This window comes from Thamnophis sirtalis, unplaced genomic scaffold (genome assembly GCF_051295495.1).
Source record: "Thamnophis sirtalis isolate CommonGarterSnake01/CBP01778 unplaced genomic scaffold, rThaSir2_p1.2 scaffold_6, whole genome shotgun sequence".
In the NCBI taxonomy this organism is placed as follows: Eukaryota; Metazoa; Chordata; class Lepidosauria; order Squamata; family Natricidae; genus Thamnophis; species Thamnophis sirtalis.
This window is the reverse complement of record NW_028261386.1, coordinates 109,447,128-109,460,621: the sequence shown is the minus strand read 5'-3', so window position 1 is coordinate 109,460,621 and position 13,494 is coordinate 109,447,128. Positions and strand designations below refer to the sequence as shown.

Genomic DNA, 13,494 nt, shown 5'->3' with positions numbered 1-13,494 from the left:
TTCCCAGGGAACCTAGTATTTGAGACGCAAATGTATTTTCCGCTGCTATGTAGTTATATTGATACAGAATGAATGCAAAGATAGTTTGCTCTCAGATTGGAATTCATACAATATACCCTTGTTTGTGTATGAGAGTTCCGTATTCATTATATTCCATTCTTTTCCCATACTCTCTTATTGAAATGTCCCTTCAATCAATAATGTATCATACCTTGACACTATCTCAGTGATGGATATAAAATTCTGTTTTTATTGCCATTGGGTTTTGAATGATAGATTTGCAGAGTTCCTGGGGCAAATTGAAATAAGCCTTGAACTGTATCTCAGCAGGGATGCTAAGTTATCCTTATTCAGAATAAATGTCTTCTTTTAAAAAAAAAAATCTCACACATACCACTAATTCTTCTCAGAGACAGAAGTTACAGGTGCCAATCAAGTCAGCTTTAGAGGTATCAGTACTGTCAATTTTAGGCTTGTTTCCTATTTGAGAGAAAGAATAGTAATGATATATAAAGTGAACATTACCACATTAGAGGAGAGGTTTACCCTCTACATATATGTTTTGCTTTTGGGGATGAGTTAGCTTTGTGTGTGGCTAGCTTACCTTATAATCAGTTTGGTTCCCTTGCTTGTTTATATTAAAATTAATAATGTGTTATCATCATCATCGTAAAATGACAAACATTGCCTCTGAAGATATTCATCAAATCACAAGACTGCCATGCATGTGATATTACCAAGATAGATTTAATGAACCTCAGCTTAGCGAACTAAGAGTGCAATGCAAATTTTCATCTGAGCATCATTCCCCAAAAAGGGACAAAATTTCCATTTCATCCAAAATAGTTGTGATTCACATAATTTACATTAGCGCTAAATCCTAATTGACTGGATGCAAATAATGCAAATTCATGTAAAAGGAACTTTTAGGTTTAACATACACACTTTCTCCTGAATAATCTTTAAAACAATAAAATACCGTAATGCCACTATTCATTTTATTATCACATGCATCAAAGCCCTATGTGTGCACATGTATCCTTTATATTATTTCTATTTATTACATTTATAAGCCACTTTTATCACTATCCAACCACTTCCAGCCGAAAGTGTCTCCATTTGGGCCCAATGCCAATAGACCCCAATTATGTCATGCATTTATTTGATGTTTTTGTTCCAGTGTATATATTATATGCTACATTGCTAAATATTCTATATATGTGTGTGGATGGAGCAACTTAGAAAGAGAGAGAGAGTCAGATTAAAAAGGTATTATTTTTTTAATCCACTACAGGAGGCCATGGAAGGCCTCTTCATTGTAAGTTACGGAATGTACCATATTTTTTGCACTATAAGATGCACCTGACCATAAGACGCACATAGGTTTAGAGGACGAAAATAAGAAAAAAAAAATCAGGCAGAGCCTGAGATGACCAAAGATAGGTGTTCTCTCATGTGCCAGCTCTGCCTATTGACTTCTGCACTGCGGAAAAGAGACAGAAGAGGCGGGGAATGAGAAAGACAGAAGAGGCGGGGTTCAGCACTGTAAAAGGACTCCACTGCCACAGCCTGGCTGCTATTCACCAAAGGACCAGATCCGTTTCCACTTTTTTGGTGGGGGGGGGACGTGTGTTTTATGGAGTGAAAAATACAATAATCTACCCCTCTGTTCCAGCTTATATTGGTAAATCAATGATACTCAACTGAAAGAGAATGACTGACCCACAGTTACCCAGGTGGTTCTTCCCTAAGGGAAGATTAGAACCTTGCTAAAATATGGGTTCCTAATCTAGTACCTTAACTACTACCCCATCCTGGCAGTCACAGAGGGAGTAAATTACATTTGGATCCTTTGGTTGATCATTTCCTTTCCCCTCTACTGTTTGGTTATTTATTTATGCAAAGGTCTTCTGAAGGTAGTAAATTGAAAGCTGCCACAGATTTCTCTGATAGTAATCCCCAATCTAGTACAGGTATGTTTATATCTCTAATTTTTTAATCTATTTATATATATTTCTTTCTTCCCCTTAGCCATCTATATATGGTATTCTATCTGGTGTTTCCCCTATTTTAAACAGAGGATTTCAATTTTCAATAGGCAAAACTACAAACAGCATCAGACATGGGATTATAACATGAGATGGTTTTACAAAAAAATGCAGATTTGAAAATGCTATTAGTTGTTTTCTAGGGTAATCAGAATATTCTTGAAATAATTTTAAATGTCTTTTAAAAAGAAAGCAAAAAAAAACCCTCATTATGAATATTTTCATAATCAGGTTAACGTTGCCTAGGTAGATATCTTCTTAATTTAATTACCATATTTTTCGGAGTATAAGACACACCTTTTCCCTCAAAAAAGAGGGTAAAAATCTGGATGCATCTTATACACTGAATATAGCATTTTTGGCTTCCTGAAACTCTGTCCCCTTCACCAAAATGGTCGTGCATAGCCTTTAGGAGGCTTCCAGAGTGCTTCTGTGGGTGGGGAGGGCAGAAATGAGCAAAAAATGGGCCGTTTTTTCTTGTTTTGGGGGGGGCAGCTCCCAGGAACACTCTATAAGCCTCCTAAAGGCTATGCATGCCCTTTTTAAAATGAAAAACAGGCCCATTTTCACAAAAAAAGCAGGCAGTTTTTGGGAGGTCTGCAGAATGCAAAAACTTTTTAAAAAAATTTGCCTCTTCAAAATCTTGATACATTTTATACTCCACTGCTTCTTATACTACAAAAAATACAGTAGACATTAAGCTTTTTTTTTTACATGAATGCTCAAGCTGTAGTGGTGTAGTGGTTAGAATGCAATATTGCAGCCTAACTCTACCATGCCAGGAGTTAATTCCTTACTGGCTCAAGTTTGAGTCAGCTTTCATTTTTTCCCATGTCAGTAAATGAGGACCCAGATTGTTGGGGGCAGTATGCTGCCTCTGAAATCTGTTTAGAGCAGTGAGCGCATGGGTGTGGGTGGGCAGCAGAGTGCCAAACAGGGAGCACTTCACGCATGAACCTGCTCGTCTGGGCCATGACCAGGAAGAGGAGCTGCCCAGGGGGCATGTGCATGCTGGCAAATGAAGTTATGGTTTTAGGGGCGTGCATGCACGCTGGCCAGTTACCGCCATGCACACATTGGCTGGTACGTATGCTCATGCCAGAAAACAGAAGACCAGCTTTTCTGGTTTCAGGCACTGCTGCATGAACAAAGGCCAGCTGATCGTCATGTGCACATGTACACCAGAAACTCAGAAGAGGAATGGGTGATGCCACGTGTGCCAGGCAACATGACTCCACATGCCACTTCGGACACACATGCCATAGGTTCGCCAACATGGGTTCAGAGAGTGCTGTATGAAGCAATGTATAAGTCTAAGGGATATTGCTATTAAGCATGAAGAAAATGTTGAGTTACAAAGCTGCAACTATTATTTGCAAGTGTATTGGTCTTACTCCGAGGAACCTAGGAAAATATTGTTCTGTATGTGAGTCTGGTTTATAATGACAATATTTTCATTATTATAAAACATTTTCTAGGAATCTTAGTTGAACTATGCTAGTTAAAACAATCTAGCTTTATCAAAAGCAGATTTCCTTTGCAATCTGCTTCTTATACTTTGATCCAGTGTATTTATAATGTTTCAAACAATTGGACACTCTTGACATTATATTGTAATCATGTTGTCCTTATTAATGTTCACTTCTGTTTCAGAAATCCAAAATTGCCACGTATGAAAAAATGTGGGCCTTTATGAATAGCAGAAGGCAGTCAGTGCTTGTCAAAGGCAACGAGGAAGGGATCCAACGTGTACTCACTTCTGATTATGCTTTCCTAATGGAGTCAACTACCATTGAGTTTGTTACCCAGCGGAACTGTAACCTGACACAAATTGGAGGCCTGATAGATTCCAAAGGTTATGGGGTTGGAACTCCCATGGGTAGGTTGCTCATCCTTTCTAATTTGTATTCATTATTGTAGTTGCAATGATAACAGATGTTTCCCAGATTGCTAGCCACTCGATTTGTGTAATAACATGATGTCCTATTTATTGTAAATAGTATTTATATTGTTAGGGTAGTGTCCAAGTATTACTAGGATGATATGCTAATAATACTGTAAGCTTTATATATTTATTTTTCAACTGGAAGAATGTGATCTCTGCTAAGGAAATAATTTCCATGTATGGCTGCCTAAAAATATAAATACCATATTAGCAGATGCATGATTTTTTTTTTTTTAAAAAAAAAAGATAACATTTTTCCGGAAAAGAAAACTTTAATTAAATGTGATTGTAGAGGACTCCTGTGAATATATTCCTGGTTATTCAAGGTTTTTTTTTACTCCTTCTCCAGATGCCAAGTTTGACTAGTGAAGTATTATATTTGTAGAGTTACTTTCTGTTGGGAGTGAATATAAGCAGGTGCTTGAAGAGCTTCCAAAATTATTGACTAATCTCTTTATATGACTAGTTTTGGACAAGATAACCCTATTATTAGGTTTTATTATAGAGCATATTACCGATAGTCATTTGGGATGTAATTTGAGATATTATCAGAGTGTTCATCATGACCATGCAGGGCTCTTCAAGGCACAATATCTCAAGTAGATTTCAATATTTAGCAGTTCTCTGCTAACATCCGTAGACTACAGTACCATAATTAAAGCACTAGTGGAAATAATGAAAACAGAAAAGCTAAAGAAGCATGGATGGACAATAATCTTTCTGAAATTGTCCTTTTAGCCTCAATATTTACATTATATTTCAACCAAGGTATATGAAACCTGGTTGAAAACTATTGACTTCAAAAGATTAAGAATATATACAATTGTCAGAAAAGTTTCATACTCCCTGAAGTTGTATAATGTCTATCAAGAATAAAATACCAATGATAAAAATATAGCTTTCCAATATAATTTTATTGATCATTGAATCTATGCCTTCAAGACCATTATTTAATTTCAAAATTCTGACCCAAGAACCTTTCATATTGCTTTTGGCAAGGAGTTCAGTTTTCTTCATGTTTTGGTCAAAATTCTATAACTGTTCTATGGCGAAGTTCAGTCTCAGTCTGAAAAGGATTTCTGTTGTGTATTATGTTTTTTTTATTCTTTTCCCAGTGTAATTATCTGTATTCTGTAAAGAAAGTAACATAGGGATTGGACAAAGTGGGTGGTAGTTTGCATGTATTATATATGCAGTTTGTTATTAGATCTGCTTGCTTAATTTAGTTAAATTATTGTCAATAGTGTCTTACGCATGTTAGAAAATTATGCATTGTTACTGTTGTTGCTGTTGTTATTGCTGTTTTCCACCTAAGCTTGAAAAGGCCCCTGACTACAATTCTAGAGCGTTGTTGCTAATAAGCTTTGACATTATGGACCTAGATAATCAGGTCTAAGTCAGTGTAAGACAATTTCCTGGTTCCTCTGGTTGCTGTTGGGGAATATTTTTCTTCTTTTATTTCAGTCAGCCGAATAGCGCATGATTAAAGTGCTCTTTGGAATTAGCTCATTTTGAAGGCTTGTCTTTTTCATCTTAATTCATCAGGCAGAGCATCTCGAAAGAGGTATTTCACACTCCGCTCCTTTAAATTAAAGGCTTTGCCACCCAAAAGGGGTTTCAGACAATAATTTATGATCCACAGCTTCATACTGTATTCTGCTCAGAATATGACTTCATGAATTATTGATATTTACCCAGTCCATTAATGAGTGCATTATAATGCTGCTGTTCTACCTTGGTATGCAGAATCCTTGCTTTGAGTAGACTTTCAATCTACCATATTTAATTACTAGGCAATGGCCAGTAATAAACAGTTTAGTTTATTCAGTCTGCATTACCTCTTGGGAGTGATTTTGATCTTTATGTTCTTATGGCACTGAATTGGACAAAGCTAGCATTGCCTTTCCAAAAATTCATTTCACTCTTTACCAGAGCAAAGAATTATGTACTTTATTTTCTTCTTAAGCATTTTCAAGCTCATCCCTCCAAGGTTTGTAGATTCCCTTAGGCTGGGTGATACAGACCAGGGTGGGATGATGGTGGTGGTGGTGGTGATTATTATTATTATTATTATACAATTGTATCACAGCGGCCAATTGTTTCAACGGATTTGGCATTGGTTACTAGTCGGGCCCCACCCAGGGGCCCAGGATGTCGTAACATATTTTCGTAATATGAGTGCAGTTCCAAGCAGTGTGGCTTTTTGCATTTGACTGATGGTGATTTTGACAATTTTTAATTGTTCTAAATGTAATTCCAGTGCTTTTGGAATAGCACCCAGTGTGCCAATTACCACTGGAATTACCACTGCTGGTTTGTGCCACAATCGTTGAACGTCGATTTTTAAGTCCTGGTATTTCGTGATTTTTTCATATTCCTTCTCGTCGACCCTGCTATCACCTGGTATTGCGATGTCTATGATTGTAACCTTATTTTTCTCAACCAGTGTGATGTCTGGTGTATTATGCGCCAGTATTTTGTCCGTTTGTATGCGAAAATCCCACAAGATCTTGACCATCTGATTTTTGGTGACTTTTTCAGGCTTATGTTCCCACCAGTTTGTTCCTGTTTTAATATTATAATTTTTGCACAAATTCCAATGGATCATTTGTGCTACTGAATTGTGCCGCAATTTATAATCACTCTACGTGATTTTTTTACAGCAGCTGAGTATGTGATCAACAGTTTCATCAGCTTCTTGACTCTGTTTCTTTTTTTAATGTACCTGCTGTTAACCATAACCAAGATTTTCACTGTCCACTTTATCTTTTATTTTTTCCAGAAATTGGCCATGCCTACCCTCCATTCTTTTCCGTATTCTTGTTTCGTCTGTTGGGCCTTCAGTAGATTTTTGTTCTTTACTTCGATTAATAGATGTTCTTGACTTTCTTTTAAATAATCAGCCAGAGCATGTTTTTCTTCTTCAACTATTTGCTTCACTTGTAATAATCCTCTGCCACCTGATTTTCAGGTCAGGTATAGTCTATTAGTATCACCACGTAGATGTAAACTGTAGTGAATTGTCATTAGTTTCCTGATTTTTTGGTCCAAAATGTCCTAATCAGCTTGTATCCAGTTAGCTATATCAGCTGTGTAGCTTATAACTGGTATTGCCCAGGTATTTATGGCCTTGATTGTATTTCCACCATTCAATTTAGATTTCAAAATTTTCCTAACTCTGTTGGTGTACTCTCCCCTGACAATAGTTTTTACTTCGCCATGCTTGATGTTATCCAACTGCAGAATGCCTAAGTATTTGTAGGCTTTATTTTCATTGCATTTAATTAGTTGGCCATTGAGCATTTCAATTCCCTCATATGTAGTGATTTTGCGCCTTTTTATGGATACAGTGGCGCATTTTTCCATGCCAAACTGCATTGAAATATCGGTGCTGAATACTCGGACTGTGTTTGTCAGTGATTGGATTTCTATTTCTGACTTTCCATCGAGTTTCAAATCATCCATATATAATAAATGCAATTTTTTTTCAGCTTCTTTGGCTGTTTGGTAGCCTAATTTCATTTTTTTAGAGATTACTGATAGTGGGATCATCGCGATGATGAAGAGAAGAGGTGAAAGTGAATCACCCTGGAAAATTCCTCGCTTGATATTAACCATTCCAAAGTTCTCATTCCCTATTGTCAACTCAGTTCTCAATTGTTTCATCACCTTTTCAGTAAAGGATGTAATATTTTTGCTAATGCCAGTTGTTTCTAAGCATTTTATGATCCAACTGTGTGGCAATGAGTCGAATGCCTTTTTGTAATCAATCCAGACCATATTTAAGTTCATTTTCTATTCTTACAATTTTCTAATATCATTTTGTCAATTAGGAGCTGATCTTTTGTGCCCCTGCTCCTTCTTTTGTTGCCTTTTTGCTCCACTGGCAAGATGTTGTTTGTTTCCAAATAATCCATAATGTTATCTGCAATAATGCCTGTGAGTAATTTGAAGGTTGTTGGCAAGCATGTTATTGGTCTGTAGTTTTCAGGTATTGTTCCTTTAGTGGCATCTTTCTGAATCAAGTATGTTTTTCCAGTTGTCAACCATTCATCAATTTCGCCCTTTTGTAAAATTTTGTTCACTTGCCTGGCCAATATTGCATGTAAATTGGTCAGATATTTGAGCCAGAAACCATGTAATTGGTCCTTTCCAGGTGATGTCCAATTCTTTACTTTTTTTACTCAATTTTTGACCATCTCAGTTGTTATTTCTAATACTTGCATTTGTTTGTTGCCAATGCTTTCTCAAAGATATGTATCCACTTTGCTTCCTTATTGTAGCATTTTCCCACAATTCTTTCCAGAATTCAACTGTGGCCTGCTTTTCTGGTTTTTCACTTTTGGTGTCACCATTCACATTAAGACTTTGATAAAAACGCCGTTGGTCTGATCGAAATTGCTGATTTTGGATGATTCGTGCCTCATATCTTTCAATTTTTCTAGCTGTTGCTGTTATCTGCTGTTTTACAATCTCTACAGCTTCATTGATGTTTCTTGTATCCAATCTATATCTTCTGATTAGCTGAGCTATGATTTTGCTGTTTTTAAGCCGTTGCTCATGCATATTCTTTAAGTTGCTAGCATCTGCCCTTAATTTTTTGACTTTTTGTTTTAATCGGATTTTCCACTTTGGCTTTGATGCTTTTTCCGTTGTGTGACTAGGTACTTTGATTTTAATGTCTAGTTCATTGGTGACTATTACAGCTGCACTGTACATTAACTGGTTCATTTCCAAGATGGATCCCGATTCAATTGTTGAAAACACTGCATTAACCATTTTCATGATAGGGGCCAAAATTTTCTTAGGCACAGTTTTTAATGATGGTAAAGTTGCCTTTCCTCATTAAGCAGAAAATGATTCATGATCTTATCCTTCAATTCTTTTTGTTTTTGAGTTAGTTCATCAGTTGATTCAGTGATAACTGGTTCTAGTGGTAGTGTTGTTATTTCCTCCCCGACAGCTTCTTCTGGGGGTTCTACAACAATTCTTTAGTTGTGTCTTGAATATCAGTTATTTCCGCTTGTGATGTTGTTTTTTTAGTTTTGCAATTTGCCTGAATTTCCTCAAGTTCAACTTCACTAAACACTTTATTCCATATAATACATCGCCTTTGATCTGCTAGTCATTGTTCACTAATATTTGAATCTGGAAATTGTTGTTTCCATAATTCATACATTCACTTTAAATAACCTCTTTTTTCTGGCTCTGAGTTGTAGTAACAGGCCATTATGGCACGGTTTTCATCTGCACTATATTTTTGTCATTTTGTTGGCTGGTCCACTTGTAGCCCACTTGTCGATGGATGTCCAGGGACCCCAACATCCGCCACGGTCTTTGTTAACCCGCACGACGACCAATACAGTATAGAATTTTTATTCATTTTTTTCACCATATTGTATGGATTGGCGGGGTTTTTATGGGGCCAGGTTGCCAACCTGACCCCAACCCTCCTCTTTTCTCATCCGGGCTTGGGACCAGCAATGGTGGAGTTGTTGTTGTTGTTGTTGTTGTTGTTGTTGTGCTGATTACCTCCCACAGACCCATTCGATCCCATGGATTAGGCCTCCTCTGTATTCATCTGCCGGCCAATGTCGGCTGGTGACTACTCGGAGGAGGGCCTTCTCTGTGGCTGCCCCGGCCCTTTGGAACGACCTCCCCGTGGAGATTCGGACCCTCTCCACCCTTCGGGCCTTCCGGACGGCCGTGAAGACCTGGCTGTCCCAGCAAGCCTGGGGTTGAGTCCCCCTCCCTACTCGAATTTGCTGTGTCTGTTGTGCTTTTAAATTGTTCGTATTGTCTGATTGTTTTTGTCTTACTTTTTGTAATTTCCCCTCCCTTGGCTTTTGTTCAGCCGCCCTGAGTCCCTTCGGGGAATAGGGCGGCCTACAAATTGAATAAACTCCAACTCCAACTTCTTCTTCTTATTATTATTATTGTTGTTGTTGTTGTTGTTGTTGCATGGTTAATCTTTGGTGAGATTCACAGCTTTGGGGCTGGTTGGTATCTCAACAGCTCGAGTCCTAACCAAAAACCTAGGAACTGTTAAGGTAATGTCAAAGGATATAAGCTGTTCCAACTAGGGTGGTTTTTTGTAGAATCAGAATGTTCAAGTCTGATAAATTTAAAATTTCCAAATAGTGAGGTAGCCCTTTGGGTATTGCTCCAAGGGCTCCAATTACAATCGGGACAACGCACAATTTGGGGGCAATATGCTGACTCTGTAAACTGTTTAGAGGGGGCTTTCAGCTATTGCTATTGCTACTTTTAGGGTGCAAAGCATGATTCATTGTCATAAGCTTCCTTGTTTTTCTGTCCAAATTGTCCAACTCAATCTGGGTCCAGTCAATTATTCCTGCAGAGTATCAGATCACAGGTATAGCCAAGTATTTATGGCTTTTATGATGTTTCCTCCACTCAGTTTGGACTTTAATATCTTGCGAATTCATCGAATGTACTTGGCTGAAGTTAATTCCTTGACTTTATTATGCATTAAGTCAGAGGCCTCTAAAATCCCCAAGTATTTGTAGCCTTCTTCTGGTTTTACTGCCTTTAACATTTCTTCATTCTCAAGTTCTATTCCATCATCTTCTATAACCTTGCCTTCTTTGGTTACCATTGTTGCACATTTGTCAGTTCCAAACTGCATACCAATGTCTTGGCTAAATTCTTTTGTGCTTTCAATTAATAAATTCAGTTCAGCTTTTGTTTTACCAAACAGCTTCAAATCATCAATGTACACCAAGTGCAAAATTTTCTGTCCTTTCTTTGCAAGTTTGTATCCATAGTTCATCTTCTTCAAAATGATTGTCAATGGTAGCATTTCTTGATCCAGCTATGGGGAACTGAATCAAATGCTTTCTTATAGTCTATCCAAGCCATGAACAGGTTGGTTCGTCTTTTCTTTGAATTCTTTAGGATTAGTTTGTCATCAGTTGCAGCATCATTTCTGTTCTACAGGAAGCAAGTTATTTCTTTCCAAATATCCATAAAGTTTGGTTGCAATGATACAAGTAAGGAGCTTGTATGTTGTTGGCAAACAGGTGATTGGCCTCTAGTTTCCAGGATCCTTTCCTTTTTCTTTATCTTTTTGGATCAAAAATGTCCTTCCAGTTGTTATCCATTCATCATTTTCAGGTGTTTTTAAGATCTGGTTCATTTGGGCTACCAATCTTTTGTGCACACTTGTAAGTGCCTTTAACCAGAAGCCATGTAACTCATCTGGTTCAGGTGCACTCCAGTTCTTCACTTTTCTTGACTGACTTTCCACCATTTCTTTTGTTATTTTCACATCTTCCATTTTATGCACTTTAATAGAATCCTCAATCTGTTTGATCCATTTTGCATTTCTGTTGTGCTTCTTGTTGTTGTCCCACAAATCCTGAGAAGAGCAGAAATCCACATTCCTTAATCCAAATTCTACTCTAAAGAGAGAAAAGGGCAGAAAATTTTACCCAACCAAAATATGTGAGTATTTCTAATATAATATTATACAATCTTTTGTGGATCTCTTTGAGGCTTTTCATATAGCAATTGCACTTAGACTTATATATTGCTTCAAAGTGCTTTACAGCCCTCTCTAGGCAATTTACAGAGTCAGCATATTGCCTCCAACAATCTGGGCCCTCATATCATATCATGAAATAAAGCATCTTTGAGGACTAGCTCCAGGAATTAAGAGTTAGGGATTCTTGTATGTGGTGGTTCCACTCCTTCTTGTTGGGAAGCAAGTAACAGGGAATAGCATTAGGAGACTGTCAATTGGCTTCCAAGCAGTCTTATTGTAGAGAATTCTGAAACGAACATGCTGTCAGGATTAAGTATTGATAAATACAGTTACTACAGCATTATTGGCAGATGTCACCAGTATATTGATGATATCAAGCTGTATTAGATTGCATTCAACAGAGACAGTGTGCAGTTAAAAAAGATTTTTCAGTGAAGTAAATGGGGAGGAAGAAACTAACTCTCTAGAGGGCAAAAGCATAATAAGTAAGTGATCCCCAGATCTGATGATTAGGGAATTGCCTGTTCTGGATGAGTTGCATACCCACTAAAGGAGCATGCTTACAATTATGATGCTCCTGGATTCATCATTATCAATGGAATCCCAGGTTTTGGCTAAGATCAACAATTATCGATCCAAGTTTATATTTCAGATATATTGCTTATCCAATCAAGATAGCTTGCCCATAGTAATCCAACCTCAAATTGATAATGAAGTTCATGTGAGTCTGCTATTGAAATTGGTTAGAAGCTACATAGTAACTTTGCTCACTTGTGTGTCTTATGGTGAACTTGGACCATATTTTCTTAACACAATGGATTTAGCTTTTTTATCCTTCCACATATTTCTACTCATTGGAAGACATTCTGCTTTAACTGCTTTCTGGTACCCATTCTGGAATGGGCCTTTCTGCAATGGTATCTACCTTATTAAATAACCTCCCCTATGTGAGACTTCAGACTGGGCATAACTATACATTTCTATTTTTCTAGAAACTCAGCCTGGGTTAGGAGCTAGTTAACAGAAGAAATGTCTATAGACTTGATGCTGCTAAATTAACAGTTGTATTGTAAACAAAATATAAGTCACATATAAGTCAGTCTGATAGAGCCAAGCCCCCCTGACATTAGAGCTTAAATCTGTTCCTCCCACCTCTCAAGCCAGTGTATCCTCCACCATTCATTTCCCAGTTTTAAAAATGGAATGCAATGTCTTTACGCAATAGTACTGTCTGATTTGAAAAGTATTAGTTCTATATAACTAACATATGTCTTGAAACCGTCTTGTGATATTACAAATCCATTCTATATTTATTTTTATTTTTTTATTATTTATCTTCTCCAGCTATCCATTGCCCTGGTATATTTTTGAGGAATTATTAAAGCCACCAGAGAAAATTGCACATGATGGTGACATGATCGCAGACACCTGGCAACCAGTCATAATGTAAACTGGTTACCAAGCATCTAAAATGCAGTTGTGTGACTAGGGAGAGAACAATGCAACAGATCAATTACAGTAATTGATTAATTGTAAATTGAGGACAATCTGTATTGGAAAGTTTTCTCTAGTGTGAGACCAGCTAATGGAAGGCAATCCAAAATGCTCAGACATTGAGAATTCCAAACAACATAAAGCTGGATGCAGTAATAAGTTTGTTCTAATTTTAGGCTTTAGAGTCCATGAGGCAGAAGCACTACTATTTGTATTTTCTTGTATGGAAATGGCTTGGGCTTGAAGTGTTCTTCATTCCTACTTAGCGGGCTTGTATTGCATTGTGTTGTGCTGTATTGTATTGTATAGACAGTAACCAGTATACTGATTTTTGTCTTAAGACCTAACTACACAGTTGATGCCTTTCTGAAAAATAAACCAGACTTAATAGCTGCTCCCGTTATAGAGGAACAGTGTTAGGATTTTTTTCTCAGAGAAAACAAATGCAGTTCTTAATTTAAGAATTGCTCTTACCTCTTATAGGGTTTTTAGTAGAAAAC

At 37.2% G+C, this 13,494-nt stretch overlaps 1 protein-coding gene across 3 annotated transcripts in view; it reads left to right on the top strand.

Annotated features, from left to right (window-relative positions):
• GRIK2 (glutamate ionotropic receptor kainate type subunit 2) overlaps positions 1-13,494 on the top strand; it is a 513,484-nt gene that overhangs the window by 475,243 nt on the left and 24,747 nt on the right. For all 3 annotated transcript variants that reach the window (XM_087718717.1, XM_087718715.1, XM_087718716.1), the window contains one exon: positions 3,702-3,927. In XM_087718717.1, the coding sequence (XP_087574843.1) occupies positions 3,702-3,927 (226 nt within the window). The remainder of the gene's footprint in view (positions 1-3,701; positions 3,928-13,494) is intronic.